The 22,945-nt window shown below is 45.9% G+C and overlaps 1 protein-coding gene across 1 annotated transcript in view; it reads right to left on the bottom strand.

The window, feature by feature from the left end:
* The window catches only part of LOC115112205 (myotubularin-related protein 13-like), a 168,004-nt gene that overhangs the window by 24,051 nt on the left and 121,008 nt on the right, over positions 1–22,945 (bottom strand). The window contains exons 17-23 of the mRNA XM_029639079.2: positions 17,511–17,579; positions 10,791–10,961; positions 10,406–10,680; positions 9,183–9,355; positions 8,450–8,523; positions 927–1,122; positions 601–728 (exon numbers count right to left, since the gene is read on the bottom strand). Coding sequence (XP_029494939.2) covers positions 601–728; positions 927–1,122; positions 8,450–8,523; positions 9,183–9,355; positions 10,406–10,680; positions 10,791–10,961; positions 17,511–17,579 — 1,086 coding nt within the window. The remainder of the gene's footprint in view (positions 1–600; positions 729–926; positions 1,123–8,449; positions 8,524–9,182; positions 9,356–10,405; positions 10,681–10,790; positions 10,962–17,510; positions 17,580–22,945) is intronic.

A 22,945-nucleotide genomic window follows, 5' to 3' on the forward strand; every position in this document is an offset into this window, starting at 1 on the left:
GGTTACTCATATAACTTCCAAGAAATGTATTGATATCAGGCTGGATATAGGGCAGAGTCTGTAGCATATGCATTCCTTTAATCTCTCCAAATGTCACAACTGATCAGTAATTCTGGGTTCTCTGTGAATCTGTTGTACATGTTCAGGCAATCTTCCACATGGTTTGGGGCAAAAGGAGAGAACACACATACTTGGACAAACTATGTTAACATCTATTTAGCATCTAAGAAATGGGACTGTGTGTACTTAATGAGAGGCAAGGGAACAGTAAACATTTAGTCGCCCATGAATGCTGCAGCGCCATGTGTGACCAACACATTTCAGCTAATTCCTACAGTTCCCGCCTTGGGCCAATCAGTGTAATTTTGTAAATGCCGGATCTCTATGGCTAGACGCTTCATTCACCAAAGTTATGTCAAAATCGTCCCAGTGCTGTTTGAATACAAACAAACGGAGACAGATTCACAGATCCACGAACAGAGACAGATCCATCCACTATGAAGTCAATAACGGAAAAGCCCAAAGCATCATAATCACCTCTTTAATAATGTATCTTCATCATCATCCACATCAACAGGAGTAGCTGTGTATGTGGATTACCTGGAAGGATGCTGAGCGGAGCTGCAGTCCCTCCTGCATGTTTTGCTGCAGTTGGTTCTGGACGCTGATCTTCTTCTCTTTGGTCAAGGTGGACACTGGGAAGCTTCTGATCACTGCCTGCTCCCCCACTGCTCAGACACACAGGACACGTCAACATACACTTCTATGCTAATGTATCTCATCCACACAACACATTCAAAACAGGCTTAATCTCAAATGATACCCTTTATAGTGCACAACATTGGGAAACTCAAACTGCACTATCAGCTTCTTATGGGTAATCTCAAGAGGGACAGATATAATTAGATGCTAGCTGGATGATTTACCTAGTGGGTCGTGTGGGGAGCCCTTGAAGATGATGCGGTAGGAGGTGAGGAAGAGGGCTCCCTCTGCTGGCAGGATGTGCGGTCCCCCGAGCATCCCCCCCGTAGCCTCCTCTCTGCCATCAGAGTCCAGGACCACTCTAAGACCCTCCGACACAAACTCTTCACCAGGGAGCAGAGCTGGGCGCAGGATCTTAGGCTGGGTGGGGCAAAGGATGCACATGTCAAACACACTCCTCCAGAACACTGCATGTACAGATACCTGCACACACACCATGTACTTAAGCATGTCAACTAGGGCTGACCCCATTTAGTCGACTGGTTGATTGTCTGATCGATAGGCTGTTGGTCGACGAGATTTCTTCAGTCGAGCAGTCGCAATTTCTTTTCTTTATGGTGCACAAGACACCTGTTGGATTCACGCCTGTCTCAGTGGACTAATTCATTGCAGAGACCACGGGGATGGCACCGTCTATCACTCTAAGACGTGATACTGAAATTGCGTATGGTTATAGTATGTAAAAAAAATAGTTCATCACTAATAAATCAAATATTTTAATACAAATTTGCTTTCTCCCTCATTGTATACGGTCGCTGTCCGCGGTTCTGAAACAATCTTCAGTGCAGCATAGAATTGGTCGCCTTTCCCTATGTGCATAATAGCACAGTTAACCAGCATATTGGGATTGAAAACAATGGTGGCGGAGGCAGCAGAGACGAGGAAACAGCCCTTGCGCATATATATATATATATATAGTCTCTGGTACACTTATTTAATGTTGTTTACACTGTTCCAAATAGTCAGGAAAGATTACAATATAATTTAACAGCAACTGTTTGGCACACAATGCTCAACGAAGTCAAACGTCTTCCACAGATCAGACTTCCCCTTTCCCTCCTGAGCAACCAGTAAACATTTGCCCGTTTCGTGTTGCTTTTTTCACGTCCTCCTGATCCATTTTACCGCCGCGTGTTATGGTACTCAAGAGTTTGTTATAACCAATTTATTGATGTAATTATGATAGGTTATAGGTCAGGCACTATTGGTCACGTGCATGCGATGCATACATTTTTCATGTAAAGAGAGCAAGCATTGAGGGAATAGGGAATGTTTCCCCCAAACAAATCAGAAACAAAAAATAAACAAAATAGCTGTGATTATGTTGCAACTTCAGCACGGACAGCGCGATAAACGCTTGCTGTGGTGCCTGTTCACTGCAGCAGGGAGGAGAGAGAGAAAACATGCACCAGCCACACAGGCAATCACTGTCAGTTCATTTGAACACAGCATAGCCATCGGGCTTCCTTAATTCATTTGTGTCTTACTTATTTCATCAAACAGTGGGCTTCAAGCATCGGAAAAGCTCAGTACATACACAGTGCCTTTTTCAAACCCCTTGACTTTTTACACATAACAGCCTTATTCTAAAATGGATTAAATAACACATTTTTCTCAGCAATCTACACACAATACCCCATAATGATGAAGTGAAAACAAGTTTTGAAATTGTTTTGCAAATGTATAAAAAATAAAAAAACAGAAATGCCTTATTTACATAAGTATTCAGACCTTTTTCTATGAAACTCAAAATTGAGCTCAGGTGCATCCCGTTTCCCATTGATCATCCTTGATGTTTCTACAACTTGATTGGAGTCCACCTGTGGTAAATTCAATTGATTGGATATGATTTGGAAAGGCACACACCGGTCTATATAAATGTTCCACAGTTGACAGTGCATGTTTGAGCAAAAACCAAGCCATGAGGTCGAAGGAATTGTCCGTAGAGCTCAGACAGGATTGTGTCAAGGTACAGATCTGGGGAAGGGTCCCAAAACATTTCTGCAGCATTGAAGGTTCAAGAACCCAGAGGTCTCCATAATTCTTAAATGGAAGAAGTTTGGAACCACCAAGACTCTTCCTAGAGCTGGCCGCCCAGCCAAACTGAGCAAAAGGGGGAGAAGGGCCTTGGTCAGGGAGATGACCAAGAACATGATGGTCATTCTGATAGAGCTCTACAGTTCCTCTGTGGAGATGGTTGTCCTTCTAGAATATTCTCCCATCTCTGCAGCATTCCACCAATCAGGCCTTTATGGTAGAGTGGCAAGACGGAAGCCGCTCATCAGTAAAATGCACATGACAGCCTGCTTGAAGTTTTCCCAAAAGGCACCTAAAGACACTCAGACCATGAGAAACAAAGCTCTGGTCTGATGAAACCAAGATTGAACTCTTTGGCCTGAATGCCAAGCGTCACGTCTGGGGGAACCTGAGTGGCAGCACCATGCTGTGGGGATGTTTTCAGCAGCAGCAACTGGGAGCCTCGTTAGGATCGAAGAAAAGATGAACGGAGCATAGAACAGAGATCCTTGATGAAAACCTGCTCCAGATGGCTCAGCACCTCAGACTGGGGCGAAGGTTCACCTTCCAACAGGACAATGACCCTAAGCACATAGCCAAGACAACACATGGGCTTCGGGACAAGTCTCTGAATGTCCTTGAGTGGCCCAGCCAGAGCCTGGACTTGAACCCAATCTAACATCTTTGGAGAGACCTGAAAATAGCTATGCAGCAACACTCCCCATCCAACCTGACAGAGCTTGAGGGGATCTGCAGAGAAGAATGGGAGAAACTCCCCTAATACCATTTCCCCATAATAGCTTATCAAGCAGAAATTTGCATCCTGTAGCACAAATTCAAAAAGTTCTGGGACACTGAAGTCCATGGAGAAGAAGAGCATCTCCTTCCAGCTGCCCACTGCACTGAGGCTAGGAAACACTGTCACCACCGATAAATCCAAGATAATTGAGAATTTCAATAAGCATTTTTCTACGGCTGGCCATGCTTTCCACCTGGCTACCCCTACCCTGTTCAACAGCCCTGCACTCCCCACAGCAACTCGCCCAAGCCTCCCCCATTTCTCTTTCACCCAAATCCAGAGAGCGGATGTTCTTAAAGAACTGCAAAACCTGGACCCCCTACAAATCAGCCGGGCTAGACAATCTCGACCCTCTCTTTTTAAAATGATCTGCCAAAATTGTTGAAACCCCTATTACTAGCCTGTTCAATCTCTCTTTTGTATCGTCTGAGATTCTCCAAAGATTGGAAAGCTGCCGCGGTCATCCCCCTCTTCAAAGGGGAGACACTCTAGACCCAAATTGCTACAGACCTATATCTATCCTAGCCTGCCTTTCTAAGGTCTTCGAAAGCCAAGTCAACAAACAGATTACCGACCATTTCGAATCCCACCGTACCTTCTCTGCTATGCAATCTGGTTTCAGAGCTGGTCATGGGTGCATCTCAGCCACGCTCAAGGTCCTAAACGATATCATAACTGACATCGATAAGAGACATAACTGTGCAGCCATATTCATCGACCTGGCCAAGGCTTTCGACTCTGTCAATCACCACATTCTTATTGGCAGAAGCAACACCAATGGTTTCTCAAATGATTGCCTCGCCTGGTTCACCACTACTTCTCTGACAGAGTTCAGTGTGCCAAATCGGAGGGCCTGTTGTCCAGACCTCTTGCAGTCTCTATGGGGGTGCCACAGGGTTCAATTCCCGGGCCGACTCTCTTCTCTGTATACATCAATGATATCGCTGCTGGTGATTCTCTGATCCACCTCTACGCAGAAGACACCATTCTGTATACTTCTTGCCCTTCGTTGGACACTGTTAACCTCCAGACGAGCTTCAATGCCATACAACTCTCCTTCCGTGGCCTCCAACTGCTCTTAAATGCAAGTAAAACTAAACGCATGCTCTTTAACCGATCACTGCCCGCACCTCCCCGCCCATCCAGCATCACTACTCGGTTCTGACTTAAAATATGCGGACAACTATAAATACCTAGGTGTCTGGCTAGACTGTAAACTCTCGTTCCAGACTCACATTAAGCATCTCCAATCCAAAATTAAATCTAGAATCGGCTACCTATTTCGCAACAAAGCATCCTTCACTCATTCTGCCAAACATACCCTCGTAAAACTGACCATCCTACCGATTCTCGACTTCGGTGATGACATCTATAAAATAGCCTCCAACACTCTACTCAACAAATTGGATAAAGTCTATCACAGTGCCATCCGGTTTGTCACCAAAGCCCCATATATTATCCACCACTGCGACCTGTATGCTCTCGTTGGTTGGTTCATACTCGTCACCAAACCCACAGGCTCCAGGTCATCTACAAGTCTCTGCTAGGTAAAGCCCTGCCTTATCTCAGCTCACTGGTCACCATAGCAGCACCCACACGTAGTACATGCTCCAGCAGGTATATCTCACTGGTCACCCCCAAAGCCAATTCCTCCTTTGGACACCATTCCTTCCAGTTCTCTGCTGCCAATGACTGGAACGAACTGCAAAAATCACTGAAGCAGGAGACCCATATCTCCCTCACTAGCTTTAAGCACCAGCTGTCAGAGCAACTCACAGATAACTGCACCTGTACGTAGCCCATGTGTAGCCCATCCAACTACCTCATCCCCATACTGTATTTATTTATCTTGCTCCTTTGCACCCCAGTATCTCTATTTGCACATTCATCTTCTGCACATCTACCATTCCAGTGTTTTATTGCTATATTGTAATTACTTCGCCACCATGGCCTATTTATTGCCTTACCTCCCTTATCTTACCTCATCTGCTACTCACTGTATATAGATTTTTCTTTTTTCTACTGTATTATTGACAGCATGTATGTTTATTCCATGTGTGACTCTGTTGTTGTTGTTTGTGTCACACTGCTTTGCTTTATCTTGGCCAGGTCGCAGTTGTAAATGAGAACTTGTTTTCAACTAGCCTACCTGGTTAAATAAAGGTGAAAAAATAATAATAATAATAACAGGTATGCCAAGCTTGTAGCGTCATACCCAAGAAGACTTGAGGCTGTAATCGCTGTCAAAGGTGTTTCAGCAAAGTACAGAGTAAAGGGTCTGAATACTTATGTAAATGTGATGGCAGTTTTTTAAATATTTTATATAAATTAGCAAACATGAAAAAATAAGAAGTTTTTGCTTTGTCATTATGGGGTATTGTGTGTAGATTGAGAAAAAAAATACAATTGAATCCATTTGAGAATAGGGCTGTAACGTAACAAAATGTGGGAAAAGGGGTCTGAATATCTTCCCAAGGCACTGTAGTTGATTTTATTCAAACACATAGGGTGTGTCTATATATGGAAAAATACACGTTTAAAAATGTAGACCAATAGATTAGTTGAAACAGAGGACTTTCGGTCGACCAACATTTTTGTTGTTGTCGGGGACAGCCCTAACGTCAACATATCAGTGCATTAGATAAGGATAGATATCAACACACGTCACACCTAAACAACAGCCGAGCATATCGAAAACAGAAATCTATCACACACACACATCATTATCATGTCATAAAAGCAACACATCAACACACAGTGTGTTGCACACACACTCAGCATCATATAGGTGTTATACACAGCTACCTACAGTCACTGATGCTTTACCAAGAAAAACAAAGCATGTGCTCCGTGGAGACTGATCATTTGGTCCTTAGGTACATGCAAGTCTTTACATTTATCTACAACTACAATAATTCATTTAGTTCATTTTGATATATGCATTGAGTGTAGTCTGCGCAACATATATTTAACACAACTCTTACCAAACACTACCACAATATATTGATTTACATGCTTCAAGAAATGCTGGAGGATCCAAAGCAAACCCCTCGTCAATGAGCACTGACAACTGCCTGAACATCTGCTTTGAGGTGCTTCGTAGCAACCTGTAAATCAAACTCCATTCCACTGTGTTGGAAGTCGGTTTCTCTTCAGCTCCCCAGCAGAGCCAGGTCTGAAGCTGGTCTAAAAATGCTCTGCCTCTCTAGCTCATCAAACTGCAGCCAAGTTGAGCACTCTAGTGTGAGGGGGCCTAGACAGTAAATGTCAGAAGGTCATGGTTCTGTGCAGTGTTCATATCTTCCATGGGGAACAGAATGGTGTCACTGGTCCCTCAGAGCACAGCCTTTACACACAGAAGGGGAGTGGGGTGGGGGGTGATACATGGAACCTGAAGGGACATCCATGCTAAGGTCAAGCCAGTCCAGTGGCTGTGCAGTTGAGTTCTGGGCTAGTCTGGCCAAAAGATAAGAGGAGGATGGTCCTGCTGATGTTGGATGGCTCAGGGCCAGTGTGTTAAAGGCCCCAACTGCTCCCCCAGCACCCCAATGAGGCTGCCAGCTGGAACTCTAAGTAATCACCCCTACACACAGACTAGACAACCCACCCAGCTCCGCCAGAGATATAAGCGCCAGCGATAGCAACTTATCACAGTGACCCTTTCACTGCTTGTAGCTTGGAGTGCCCAAGGTACACCAGTACGTCCAGCTCCCTTAACGGATTGTTTAATCCCGACAGACCCAACAGCGCTACCTCCTCCTCCCCCTGAACCTTGGGCCAAAGCAGTAGCAGGTTCCACATAGAGGCAAGGACAGCTCCAATTCCAGTCATAAATCTCTGTGCTGATGGCCCACCAGGGTCATTCCTGCACTTGTTTACAGAGTTCACAGGATTGAATGTGCTGCTGGCAGCAGAGCTGTGTGCAACGTGGTCTCAGCTATGAATGTCAGACAAGGCCCTGCCAGACAAACATACAAATCAATTACACTGGACCTGACTGGGCCCGCAGTGTCCTGGGAATGAGCCGACCAGGGGGAGAGACCTAATCAAGAGCTGGCAGTGTGATAAGGCGCACAACAGCATCACTGTAAGAACCCCAGTCTGATGGCTGATGAGTGATGACCGCAACATTACTGGAATCATAGGCACTTCAGCTACAGAACACCACTTCCAGGAGAATAGAGGTTCCGACACCACTTCCAGGAGAATAGGGGTTCCGACACCACTTCCAGGAGAATAGGGGTTCCGACACCACTTCCAGGAGAATAGGGGTTCCGACACCACTTCCAGGAGAATAGGGTTCCAGGAGAATAGGGGACACCACTTCCAGGAGAATAGGGTTCCGACACCACTTCCAGGAGAATAGGGGTTCCGACACCACTTCCAGGAGAATAGGGGTTCCGACACCACTTCCAGGAGAATAGGGGTTCCGACACCACTTCCAGGAGAATAGGGGTTCCGACACCACTTCCAGGAGAATAGGGGTTCCGACACCACTTCCAGGAGAATAGGGGTTCCGACACCACTTCCAGGAGAATAGGGGTTCTGACACCACTTCCAGGAGAATAGGGGTTCTGACACCACTTCATTATTAAAGGACACAGGTTTACTTCAAAGGCACAACAAAATTACTCCATTAATGAGATTGATAACATTTTGGATGACATTTCCGTTTAATTGTACTAATATTCATGATTGATAAACTAAATTTATATTCAGACAGACAGAGAACTCAGTGGCCCAGTGCAGGGCAGCACCTACCTTCTGAATGGGTGGCCCAGTGCAGGGCAGCACCTACCTTCTGAATGGGTGGCCCAGTGCAGGGCAGCACCTACCTTCTGAATGGGTGGCCCAGTGCAGGGCAGCACCTACCTTCTGAATGGGTGGCAGTCTCCTGCTCTCCCTGTGGACCGCCTCCAGAGTTTCCATCTGCATGGCCACGATGCCTGGGGTCAGAGGTCATGACTAGTTAGCACAATGTCATGCACACACAAAAACACATCCATAAGTTACCCAACCCAGGTAAACATAAACACATGCTTGTACACCCCTAATTACAACCCCAGGAAGTCAATATTTACAGATTTGAAGGCCACCACCTACAGTCAGCTACAAAAGTATTGGGATGATACAATGACTATGAGGTTAAAGTGCAGACTGTCAGCTTTAATTTGAGGGTATTTTCATCCTTATCAGGTGAACTGTTAAATCAAGCTTGTGACTCTACAAAGTTGTTGGATGCATTTGCTGTTTGTTTTGGTTGTGTTTCAGACGATCTTGTGCCCAATATAAATTGTAAATGATGTAGTGTCATTTTTGAGTTACTTTTATTGTAAATAAGAATATAAATGTTTCTAAACACATTAATGTGGAGTCTACCATGATTACGGATAATCCTGAATCAATCGTAAATAATGATGAGTGAGAAAGTCAGACGCACAAATACAGGGTTAAGTGATAAAGCTGACAGAATTAGGACAGCGGGAGTTTGCTACTGAAGTCAGAGGTCACGGTGCTAGCTACAGCGCTCCGGGATAGAGGTGTATTTGGGTTTAATTGACGTTGTGTTTGGTAGTTTTGAGGTTGATTGTGGGTCGTACGGTACCTGGGATCATGCTATGCAAACTCTTGATGTGGTCCTGGCTGACGCCACTCTCGGTGCACACCTTGTCAATGAAGCGGGCGATGAACCGTACCACAGAGTTGGCCACGTCGCTGTTCTCAGAGTCCTCAAAGCCACTCTCTGTGTCAAAGCTCTCCGCCATACTGCCTGCAATACTGCAAACACACATTTAGCCAGACTTTAGTCTTCATTAATGGCATGAGAATAGAACAGGCTGCAGAGAGGGATGCTTGAAGTTTTCCCAGAGATCCACATGACGATATAGTGCGTCTGAGGTCTGTGAGCATGGCAGTCTGGCGAGAGGTCAGCTGTGATGCCAGGACCGCTCACGCGGTCTCTTGGACACTTTTCACATGGGACGGTGATGTAACGTCCAGCGGGGTTTACAAAACACACAGATGAGATCCAGAAACAGGTCTGGGGCAAGAACCAAAATAGAGAAAATAACGACCAAATAAACAGCAGCGCCCCCCACTCCCACTCCCACTCATGAAACCAGCGGCAAAACAAGAACAAAAGGCTTCAACATTCTCCATGTAAACAATTCAAAGGGCCTAAAATCTCCAGTAATACGCGTCAGAGGGGACTAGCTAGGGGGCTACCGTGTAGCAGCAGTGCATACAGAAAGTGAAAGTGAGAGAAACTGGAGCTATGGCTTTGGCAGACTCTTCTCCATTTCTGAGAAAAGGCACACGTGCAGACTTTCTAAACTTGGTACACATCACATTACTCTTAGCACAGAGCACTGGAAATCCCAATCTTTGTTTCTGTTGGCTGAGTGGAGGTCACCCCCAAAGACAGGCTGAGTGTTAACCACCCTAGCAGAGCTGAGGCTGAAACTTTAGCAGGTGATAGGACAGCCAACGGGATGGACGTGGGAGTGGGCAGGATATGGCTGAGGAGGTGCTGTACACTGATCCGTTTTAGAGGCGATCATGTACACGGTAACGTCATGTCCGCCCACACACTTATCGTCACCTTATTACAAAGTACAAAATACTCCCCAAGCAAGAGCGCTATCATCCAAGATAACAGCCTTACATTTTAGTTATTTTTCCGATCAAGCGCATTTCACTCGAGGGCCATGCGCTTGTGTGCTGTGCCAAAATAACTGTTGATATAGCTGTGGGGAATAGTTAGGTGTCAGACTTAACTGACTGAATATCAGTGAGGTGCAGTGAGGCGCAACTAGCTGCTCTGCTCGCCTGTTGGTGACGATGCTGTTGCTGCCGCTCTCCCAGTCAGCGACGGGGTTGGCTCTGAGCAGCTTGTTCTTGCTGGTGTCCAGGGGGACCAGCAGGTAGACCAGGAGGCTGGCGTAGTGGATGGCCTGGCTGAACACCGTGCTCTCCTCGTTCTTCACCAGCTCCTGCTGCTTCTCCTTGCTGAGGCAGGGCCAGGCGCGCAGCTGCTCCGCCGCCAGGTCCATGGCCGTGCGCTCCAAGGCGCTGGGGGCCGCCGGGGGCAGGGGACCTTGCTCCTGAGGGGAGAGAAAGATATGTGCTTGTTAAGTGTCATTCTGCAAACGGGGCTAAAAAAGGTGATAGAAAAACAACCATTATTTGGCTTTGAAACCTCTCATTCGTTTACCTTTAACCTGGCAGTGATTCCTAGTTTGTCTTCAGGGGCAGTGAGGTACAGGGCTCGGATCTGGTTCTGGACCTCACTGTAGAATGTGGCCTCCCAGAACTGCTGATTGGTCCAAATAGGATGGTCCTGGACACAGGTGTAGGCAAACTGGCTCACGCCAGCCGGCAATTTCTGCAGACACGAGGGAATATTTTGACAGTAAGAGGCTGAGGAGTAGACTCTTTCAACAGCTTACACTGAAGCGCTGACCAGCCAAACGTTCAGACCTGCTGACTGTCTGCTTTTGACTGAACGTACAAGAGTAGTTTGGGCTCAACATCTCACAACTCGTGAAACTAACTGGGCTGTGGTGAGCATAGCTTGTAAAGACGACCATTAAAACCTGGGTGGAAATAGGAAAATAATCCAAAGCTGCCAAAGGTTTCAAGTACAATCAATCATTTCTCGTGGGCTGTAAGTTTTTAACACATACAACACCACACGAAGAACGTCACTCTCCTGCTCTCACTCTGGATGAGTACTAAAAACAGGGCCCTGCTGTTTTTCCACAGTATGAATAGTGAAGTGAAGCACCTGTTTGCCCCCAGCACCTAGAGAGAACATGCAGCTCTGCTAAAGCCATGAAGACGGTTCCTATGTCCCGATATAAACACATGAATGTTGGGCAACGGCTAAGGCACCTATTAGTCCCGGACCCAAGAACACAGAGTGCCGACACGTAATACATTAACATCCTCACACCCACCTCTATGTTCCCCTCCTCCCCCCTGGCAGAGTCTGAAGGCCATGTGTCTTCCTTGAGAGACGCTCAAGCTTCTTATTAGATTAGCTTCTGATTTCTTCCTTCGGAGCCTGACACAATACAACACGGCGCTGTTCATTATTGCCTTGGTTTCTCCCTGAATGACCAGCGGCAGTGGGGCTACCGTAGTTACCAGAGGCTGCAGAACTAAAATGGCTACAGTCCCGGCACCTTGCCGTGGCTTACCCGAGGGCAGGGGTCCGAGCACAGAGCCCTGGGGGAGTGAGAGAGTCGTGTGCGGAAGATCAAAGGTGAGACTGGGGCTGGAAGTGATTCCAGTATACGTTGGCCTGTGTATCTCATCTCTCCTCTCCAGAGAGGTTTGAAGGCCGTTGGAGGGCTGCAGTAGACCGCCTGCTCGGCTCCCTCCCTGCTCAGGACAGCCCTACACCTTGAGTAGTATCCCTCTGATGTAAATGATAAATCCACTACTAAGCCTCCTCTCCAAACCACTGTCATAAAGACATAATTCACCTCCAAATGTAAGCAGTCAGAGCGCAGCTTTATATCGTTAAAGAAGTATGGGGGATGACGCCAATGTCAAAGCTCGTACGGATAGTTTCATTTCCCCCGGGAACGTTTTATACACATTACATTTTCACAGGAAGGCCATGTCTTATGCTAGTACTCAGCCATTTACAGGGAGCAGGGAGAGCAGGGAGCTGGTCTAACAACCCTCTATCGACAGAGACAAATCTGACACGGCCACAAACTGTGGCGCTAATAGATTTACAGATTACCTGATTGGATTAACGAGTCTAGACTAAATGTACAGTGTTAAAGGATGGAAATGAATGAACCGTGGCCATTCATGGAACAGTGACCAATATGAAAAACAAAAACAGTAGACGCTTTAATGCAGCTGTTATTCTGGGGACCTGCACCAGAGAACAATATTTACAATATTAGTCATCATGCTCTCATGTCATATGGTGTGGGGGTCTTGCAGCACATTGAGTGGAGGTGTGTGTGTCCTCTCCTGTTAAACACACAGCCTGCTCAGTTGGCTGGAGGTCAGGTTGACCACGGCCGGTTGGCTCTCCCTGCTCTGATAGCAGAGGGGAATCAGGGTCTAGGCTGCAGTCAGAACCTAATACACAGTGCAGAGGGACAAGAGAAGACAGATGGAGGGATGGAGGTAGACGACCCTCAAAAGAGACCCATATGAAAGCTCCACTTGCCAAATGCAGGAGAGGAATGCAGGAAAACAAGCAGAGAGACAGACAGAGAGAGAGATAGACAGAGCCCAGAGAGAGAGCTCAGAGAGAGCCCAGAGACCGAATAAGATGTCAAGGTCTGGATAGGGGATCCCTGGATGATGATGTTCGGGTTTATTACACGACTTGAAGGAAAAGGTGGTAACTCTTCAATAATACAGTATTGCCCATATAGCTAGATAGACAGTGAGAGGGAGAGAGACGTATACAGAGAGACAGCTCAGGGTGTGTTCATCAGCTCTAAAAAGGGAGATATGATGTCTCATAGCTCTGATGGTTGACCTGTACTTATCTGGACACTGGAGGAAAAGTGCCGTGTTTGATCCGTGACCAGCCTTGGGCAACAAAATTGTGGCTGTAATGGCTGTTTTGGAGGAAATCAGTTGGCGTCCAGGGGTATAAAAATAGACATGCCTTTAGAAGTCCTTTGTGACAGAGACACTGGGGAAAGAAAATAATCCGACTTGGACCAATCAAGCTTTATAGATTTATTCCCCATTAATCCCTATTGTGTCATTGGAGTTATTTGCATTCTGTAGCACTGAAGACGTTGCCATCCAAACCATGTATTTACACAGATGTCCGAGTCAAACAAACAGAGGAGACATGTGGAAAAGCGTGGAACAAACAAGTCCATCATGCCGTACGTATTCACGCGGGATGTACTGTTAACATAAATGGTCTACGATGCAGAGTAAACAGAGACGAGTCCAGCTCCAGACGTCTCACAGGGACACAAAGGTCACGACGTAAATCATCTGCTCTCCCCAGGACCAAACGTAAAACAGCTTGACAGCCAAAACCTTCCAATCCCTCCACGCATAAACTGGGGCAGAAATGATTTAAAGAGTCCAATGGTTTTCTGTGTTGAGTCCAGAATCATGTTTGGGCTGCTGCCGCGGTGCATCCAATTGAAATGAAACCTCAAAGAGCCAAGAGGTAGGCAGATCTCTACTCTTGGTCTACATTCAATTGCAAGAATAAAAACATGATAAACAGGTGAGTTTATTAAAAAGGGCACAATAACAGTCCTGACGCTTGTAGTAAGATGCGGTTTAATCAGGAGTATGTATATTTCCTAGGAATTCAGAAACATTTATACAGAACAATTCAACAACCCGTGACTGCTAACTGAGATATGGCCTGTACAAAGGTTGCATGCAGTTTAGGTAAACTACTTACTGAGCCCAAGAGAGCACGCCAACCCAGTTTAACCCAAAAGCTCATGTCAAACACAGTTCAACCGGTTGGCTGCATTATGATGACATCACCAGACATATAGCCCTCTAAAGTAAGTAACATATGTTGTTCCAAGAGTGGTTAGTTTCGCAGACTTCACTGTGCAGCCTGCCAGACAGACCAAGGGAAGGAAGGGGCAGAATATAGAATATAGGTCAACGAAAGGCGGCTCTTCAGTTTGAACATTTGCCCAAAACACAAACCAAAACACACACAATGTCTCTCGCACAAACACTCTGTGGGAGCGGGCACATTGCTGGGAGGCTTCCCACATTCTGTAGTGAGGAGAGGTTAGGCAGCAGCACTGTGGGCTGAAGACAGTCCACTGGGGAGGGAACAGACTAGCCAGGCTACAGACTAGCCAGGCTAAAGCGAAGAGAAAGAAGACCACCGTGACAGGACAGTCCATATTCATCAGATTAAGTTGAGAAAAACCTCATAAGGCTTTCATGAATTGTCACTCTACCATAAGACTTAGGGGATTTACTATAAATATTATACTGTAAAAGGGTCATTTTAATTTAGAGTGCGTTTCTGGGGGCAGCCTTCCGATGGGGGCATTGTAGTGATTGAAGACATTACATACTGTGGTGAAAAAACCCCGGATGTGAAGCCCTGACCAAATTTCTTCCAGACCCGATCCCCATGTCTCATTGTAGTTACTGCGGGCAGCAGAGGTTGACGGATTGAGAGGCTCTGTGGAAGATGTCAATGAGGAGTGATGGATAACAGTTACAGGTGAAGCAGCGGTTTTAATAGGAAAGGGCCTTAAGCCAACTGACCTCGTTGAGAGGGGCTGAGGGAATGTACAACTACCCGATAAGGTGATTTATACTCCTGGGGGCTGGGCATGAGGACTGGCTGGAGTAAAAAACAACAACGATACAGTAACCAGCAAGGCGATTGTCGTCAATGGCACGTGCTACCGTACGGCATGTATTGTGTTGATCCCGCCTTGCCACTGCAAGACGGTATAATATGTACAATTCACTACTTACACAGATGGAATTACACCTTTTAAGGAAAGCAATAGGCCTGCTCTTGTAAAGTCATCTACATGAGAAACTCAAAATAAGAACTTGTTTATAATGAAACTGTGCAGCAAATTCACGAGGCAAGCCTGGACTACTGTGGTTACGTAAAAGGTGTAAAAAAAAAGTAGCCTAATCACTCAAAGCCCCTTGAGCACTGATTAACTACGTCTTTCCATGGAGATTACAGACAGTGTGTGTGTGTGTGTGTGTGTGTGTGAATTCCGCTGTCCAAATGCCTTTCCGGGGATACCTCTGGCCCAGTTTGAACTACCATTGTATTACAGGTTCTCCCTAACCTGGCATGACCCACAGGTAGACACCTGTCAGATCAGCTTCACCTTCTAGGAAATCTAAATGGGATCCACCGACAGCAGGTTGTCTTAACTTGAGGGCAGGGTGCTGTTGTAGTAAGGTTGGAGGGCTTAGCAGTTTAGTACTGAAGTTAGGAGGTTAGGAGTACTTGGACGCAGATGTGCAACATGTGCAACATGATGAATGAAATCAGAGCTAATCTTCCATGAAAAGGTACGCAAATAATCTTGACCATAAGACCCGTGTCAAAACCATTCCATGGCAAAGAAACAAACGGTTCTGGTTGAAATTCTCTCTTTTTGGCTTTGTAACACAACACATGTACCACTGAAAGAATATTGGACATTTCATTTAGCTTTTTTGTCACCTTTTTGTCACAATTGTCACCTGGGTACAGAGAGCATACACTCCTTCTGTTCCCTTTCTCTCAACCAACGATTCTACAAATGGTTCTCTCAGCAGTGTCCTACAGTAGACGGTCATGGTCCTCTACTACAGCGTGGCATAAACCCAACACTCCACTGGCTCCTTCATCTGCTGCCAAGCATGCTTTGAACAGCCCCATAACAGTCAGTGTGGTAAAGTGAAAGACTTTGGGGAAATGTGGCAGGATGGGGGGGGGGGGGGGTAGAGTAAAGCAGGCCAACAGACATTTTGCAAAAGCATGTAATTGACTATCGTGCGATGCTGAGATTATCCCGAGAATCTCTGTGGAACGTTGTGAACCATCACAAGGTGCTCTGTTTTTTTGGGATATGTTGTTTTTCCAGCTTTTCCATGGCGTTTTTTCATCACACAAGAGATTACACAATATGGACCGTGGTGGATTCCTGTGCTCTTGCCTTTCGCCATTTGCGTGACCACACGCTGGACTCTACAGTTAATGCCATTCCTTTGGAAATCTGGGAGAAATCTGTTGCGTTCTGGAGCTCACGATATCATTCCTTCTCATTCCTCCCATGCCAGAAACTGCTCCGTTGAGAATGCGATGCCTCTCAGGATTCGTGTCGCTTTCTGAAAATCTGGTGATAAAAGTCCTTTAACGTAATCCTTTAATCAGATTGTATGGTTACGTAAAATGGGGAAATAGGAAAAGAAACGACAGAAAATCCAATGCGTTTGGGCATTGGCTTTCAGATGCCTTAATGAAGAGGCAGAAAGCTGGAGCATAGGGTCACCGTGTTGTGTTGACAACTTGACAGTCACAGAGAGACATTGTAACTCCGTTACAGCAACAAACCAAACTATGGACAATGTGGTGTAGTGGGCTCTGTGACCACTTTACTCAGGTTGTGTACAGAGACAACTCTGCTCTCACCCCCATTACATAGCAGGTCACACTGTACACCTGTATCAACAAACAGAGACAATTCCCTTGGTTTTAGTTAGATAATTGACTATATGTGTACATTTCCAATGCCACTGGTCTGATAGAATGGTTAACCTGGCTGGGAAACAGAGAGAGCAGGCTTATCACAGAGCGTTACATCAGCCTGTCCTGTAAAAACAGTGTCATACAATGGCAGAGAGTGGGCGAGGTCGAAATTCTGTCTCTTACGGTCTGTACCCAATGCAGGGCAACAGCCCACAGTTGTGTCTGTCGCCGTAGCAACAGCAGAGAGGTGGGGACATATTTGTGGTGCGCGCCGCAGCAACCAAGTTTGATAACGGGAGGTTGGAAACCACAAACCACAGCAGCCCTCTGGGATTTGGTGTGAAGTACAGTTCTCACCCTCTTTATCCTAATGTGGCTCGTCTGAGACCAGCGGGACACTCCCCTGTCCCAGAGCTGCATGGTCAGAGGCCTGGGAAGTCTCTTGTCCTGCCTGGAACACAGCTCCTGACATGAGGTCAGAGCATGCTGCATGCACCAGAGGCAACCTTCAGAACAGGACCAGCGCCAGGACAGCTGGGTAATCACACCCCACCCCCTATTATTGCCCCCCGTTATAAACACCCTCCATTAGGACGGCCAGCTTGCAGTGAATGCCAGGCCGTCCTGCCCTTGATTGAGCAATATAATCAAAAGGACCTGCTGGCTGACTCTCTATCCGCTCTGTCTGTGTGAGAGAGGAGAAGAGCTCTGTGGAATGGAATCTCCCAGTCAGTCACTCACCCGGTAAAAGGCTGTCGTCAGGGGCAGCAGGGCGGAAGCGACCGTGTACTCTTCAGAGCTGGAGCAGTCCTGTGGGTCACACAACAGGGGAGAGGGGAGGTCAGGACACAGCATGATAATGTTACAGAAGCAGGTCGGGCCTCCAAGTACACCTGTTATATCACTATGGTTCAATAAGGTCTGGGCAGCGCACCTCTCATAAAACACATTACGTACGAGCAAAACCTGATGTCATTTTTGCAAACAACTAATAATAATTGAAGTAATTTAATTTGTTGGTCATTTCATGTTGTGCATTCCTGCTCCAGATTACATCCCAGAGTTTCCGGGATCAACATCTACAAACGCATTGAATAAAACCATGAGATTTTGTTGCATAAAATCACAAATTGTCTTGGCTTTAAAATGCAACATCCATTAGTCAAGCACCATGATGATTCCCCCAAAAAACTGACTTTTTTTTTTTTTAACAGCTAGAGCGCAGCTGACAATTTCTTCTCCCATTTTTATACCACTCACAGAATGCATCTGTACTGGGTCTATTTGAAATAAAATAAGTTGTATTCAATAGAGCATTAGAGATAAGCACGGCATTCCGGCAGATAGTACAATACATCCAGTAGAACTGGGGACTTAAGGGCCAAAATAAAATGGCTCATATTGAAAACAGAGAGACTGGATTGGAAAGGAGAAAATCTGAAAAGGACCCAATTTGGACCCAAAAGAGCTCCACACACAGGAAATTGGTACTTATATCCATGAGCTTTGTGGGATTTATTTGTTCAACTGGGAAAATGAGAATGGTCGCCGGAAACTTGATTTAAGTCCATGTCAAAACAGCAGAGCTGATCCTGATCTGGTGCTGTGTCTCATAACCCTCACAGGGACCCCAAGGGCAGGATACGTCGTAAATCACAAACACACACACTAAACACATCTGCATTCACAACCCATCTTTCATACACATACAAACACACACTTCATAACCAAGCACGCATTCGACAAACTTAGCATTTTCACAAAGACGCACACCACCTCACACACACAATCAGAGCCTCTCATTTTGGCAGGAGAGGGGGGTAAAAGGATTGTGACAGGAATGCTTTTGAATAAATCCCCCATTCCCTCATACCTTCCCAAAAAACTGAGGAATGTATAGAGAGGAGACAAATGCAAAACACACGGTCTTCAGCTCAACATGAAAGCCCCCCATGAACGAAGCGATACACTTTGTTTTCCCCTTGCAGTTGGTTTTCACTTATTTTGGGTTGCGGTTGAACGCTCCAGTTTGGAGAGCCACCAAATCTTTGTTTACCGGCATCCCTGACAATGCTGCAGGTCACAGAGGTTCAAAGAACCCAGCAAAAACTCTCCAAATAACCCCAGGAGCAGAAGTGCAAGGGCAGAAAAATGGAAACAATTAACAGAGACGTCGTTATTCAGACAAAAAGACCACAAGGTCAGAGTAGCCAAGTCTGGGCTAACATTTCATAAAGCATCGTTCTAATTTATCTTTCCAAAACACTGTACTGTAACGCCTTGAGTCGAGCTTGTCAACATCAAAAGGCAGAAGCATTGATTCAGAGCATGAAGAAGTGTCATAAGACCAAGCCGTGCTCTGCTATCTGTAAAAAAACAGACCCAGTGTACATATTCATATGTCATTCTGGCACAATCCCGTTTACTTTAGGCAACCTCAGTATCATCTACAAACAGGGCCGCGCTGTAATCTGACAGAAGAGGGAAAGTGATGTTCTTCAAGTGCCAAGTTTAGGGAAGACATGAGGTCTTAGAAGCAGCTTTCCAGGTTGGCGCCATGATTTACTGTAGTTCAGAACTTCCTAGGCCAATAGGTCACAGCAAGCCATACTGAAAGTATAGACGCCAACTACAGTGAGGCTGAATAACTGAAAGGCGGCAAGGCGTGAGGGAGACCCTGATCTGCTGATCTATGTAGGCTCTATTGCATGTGCTTGGAGTTATCCCTGGTTCACCAGCGGCACATGCCGGTTTACATTGAGACAGAGGAAGGCTGCTGTTTATGATTCGGGACACTGCAGTCGCCGCAGAGCCCAGCGCATACGAGCACATGCAAGTGTGCAGGGGTGGGGCGCACGTGTATAAAATGTATGTGCTTAAGCGCATCTGTGTACAGAAGGGTGAGGAGAGCAACGTGCTCCCCTGCAGCTCCGCTTAGGAAGGAGGAAACCATCTCCCCTCTTTTCTCCGTCTCTTTCATTCTCTCTCAAGGCTGTGGTTCACAGATGACTCATGATGTTTTGCCCCTGATAAACACGTAGGCCTATACTCAGCAAACAAAGACCCTGGACCGGCACGTTTAACATGGCCCCATGACAGGAAGTGAGCAGAGAGCAGCTTCCTGCAGACTCCAGACACCTCTCCCTCAGCGCTTTCCAGGAACCATCCGACTGAGACAGACATTTAAAAGCATAGAAGGGGAGCTGGAGGAGGCTTTTATGAGGCTGCTGTGCTGTGGTATTATTCATACTCACTGGGTCAGAAACCATAGAGCACGAGCCATACTCACTCATAAGCTGACTCATTGACAAACAAGCACAATACTGAGCACAGCCGTGCACACAGACACATATACTACAAACTTTGGTACACTAATCAAATTGAATGTCAGAAGCATGGAATAAAATCACTTCACTTCCTGGCCTGTACGGTGTTCCCTGGCTATGTTAACCTGGTCCTGCTGGCTGACATCCAAGGGGAATGGCTTTATCTGTACATGATAACGATGCTCGTGAGAACTTCCCAGTGCAGTCGTTATGTTAGCCTGTCCAACAGGTCCAGAGACATGACCGATCTACAACCAAGCAGAGCAGAGCGAGAGCTTTTCACAGCAAGAACCCACTCCTCTTCTCACAGAGGATATTAAAAGGAGAGCAGGAGAAGTGGGGGACTCTAAATTAAACGTTAACCAAGTTACTGTTCAGGTCCTGGAGGGAGATAGGCTGGAGACCCTGTGTGAGACCCTGTGTGAGACTGTCAAACACACAGCAGTACATCCTAGTAGAGAGGAGGGTGAAGAAAGATTCCCATTCATGCAATATCATGTGATGTTGTGGACACTGCTCTCTTTAGCAAAGCAAAGCCATGAGTGCAAAATATCTCTAAAACCGAATAATCTGCTAAACCTTGATTGAGGAGACTAAACTGCTGGGTGTAACCCTGGATAGCAAGCTTTATTGTCAAAACATATAGGCTCAATGGTTATTCAAATGGGAAGGGCTCTGTCCATGATAGGGCAATGCTCTGCCTTCTTGGCATCTCAGTCGGCCAGACGGGTCTTACAGGCTCTAGTTGTCGCACCTGGACTACAGCCCAGCTGTGTGGTCATGTACTGCAAAGAGGGAGTGGCTTGCAAAAGTATTCACCCCCTGGCATTTTTCCTATTTTATTGCCCAACAACCTGGAATTAAAATAGATTTTTTTGTGGTTTGTATCATTTGATTTACACAACATGCCCACCACTTTGAAGATGCAAAATATTTTTGATTGTGAAACAAACAAGAAATAAGACCAAAAAAAATGAAAACTTGAGCGTGCATAACTATTCACCCCCCTAAAGTCAATACTTTGTAGAGCCACCTTTTTCAGAAATTACAGCTGCAAGTCTCTTGGGGTATGTCTATGAGCTTGGCACATCTAGCCATTGGGATTTTTGCCCATTCTTCAAGGCAAAACTTCTCCAGCTCCTTCAAGTTGGATGGGTTCCGCTGGTGTACTGCAATCATTAAGTCATACCACAGATTCTCAATTGGATTGAGGTTGGGCTTTGACTAGGCCATTCCAAGACATTTAAATGTTTCCCCTTAAACCACTCAAGTGTTGCTTTAGCAGTATTCTTAGGGTTATTGTCCTGCTGGAAGGTGAACCTCTGTCCCAGTCTCAAATCTCTGGAAGATGAAACAGGCTTCCCTCAAGAATTTCCCTGTATTTAGCACCATCCATCATTCCTTCAATTATGACCAGTTCCCAGTCCCTGCCGATGAAAAACATTCCCCCATTATGATGCTGCCACCACCATGCTTTACTGGGGGATGGTATTCTCGGGGTGATGAGAGGTGTTGGGTTTGTGTCAGACATAGCGCTTTTCTTGATGTCCAAAAAGCTAAATTTGAGTCTCATCTGACCAGAGTACCTTCTTCCATATGTTTGGAGAGTCTCCCACATGCCTTTTGGCAAACACCAAACGTGTTTGCTTATTTTTTTCTTTAAGTAATGGCTCTTCATGGCCACTCTTCCGTAAAGCCCAGCTCTGTGGAGTGTACGGCTTAAAGTAGTCCTATGGACATATACTCCAATATCCGCTGTAGAGCTCCTTCAGCGTTATCTTTGGTCTCTTTGTTTAATGCCCTCCCCTTGCCTGGTCCGTGAGTTTTGGTGGGCGGCCCTCTCTTGGCAGGTTTGTTATGGTGCCATATTTTTCATTTTTTAAATATTGGATTTAAAATGGTGCTCCGTGGGATGTTCAAAGTTAGATTTTTTTTCTATAACCCAACCCTGATCTGTACTTCTCCACAACTCTGTCCCTGACCTGTTTGGAGAGCTTCTTGGTCTTCATGGTGTCACTTGCTTGGTGGTGCCCCTTGCTTGGTCGTGTTGCAGACTCTGGGGCATTTCAGAACAAGTGTATATATATTGAGAGCATGTGACAGATCATGTGACACTTAAAGTCCACCTGTGTGCAATCTAACTCATTATGTGACTTCTGAAGGTAATTGGTTGCACCAGATCTTATTTTGGGGCTTCATAGCAAAGGGGTTGAATACATATGCACGCACCACTTTTAGAAAAAAATAAAAAATTAGAATTTTTTAGAATTTGTTTGAATTTGGACTATTTTGTGTATGTCCATGACATGAAATCCAAATAAAAATCAATTTAAATTACCGATTGTAATGCAACAAAATAGGAAAAACGCCAAGGGGGATGAATACTTTTGCAAGGCACTGTAAATTGCAGTTGGTCCAGAACAAAGCAGCAAGTATGGCACTTAGATGTACATGGAGAGAAAGTGTCAGTAACGTGTGTCAATCTCGCCTGGCTCAAAGCTGAGGAGAGATTGACTGCATCACTTTTGGTCTTTGTGCGAGGTATTGATGTGTTGAAGGTACTGAACTGTCTGTTCAAGCAGTTGGCACACTGTTCGGACGTATTAAATAGAGCCATGACTACTTTACAGTTGGCACTATACATTGGGGCAGATAGCGTTCTCCTGGCATCCGCCAAACCTAGATTTGTCCGTCAAACTGCCAGATGGTGAAGCCTGATTCATCACTCCATAGAACGCATCCAATGGCATTGCGCATGGTGACCTTAGGCTTGTGTGTGGCTGCTAGGCCATGGAAACCCATTTCATGAAGCTGACATTGCTTTCAGAGGCAGTTTGGAACTCGTTAGTG

The sequence above is a fragment of the Oncorhynchus nerka genome, linkage group LG27 (assembly GCF_034236695.1).
Source record: "Oncorhynchus nerka isolate Pitt River linkage group LG27, Oner_Uvic_2.0, whole genome shotgun sequence".
Classification (NCBI taxonomy): domain Eukaryota; kingdom Metazoa; phylum Chordata; class Actinopteri; order Salmoniformes; family Salmonidae; genus Oncorhynchus; species Oncorhynchus nerka.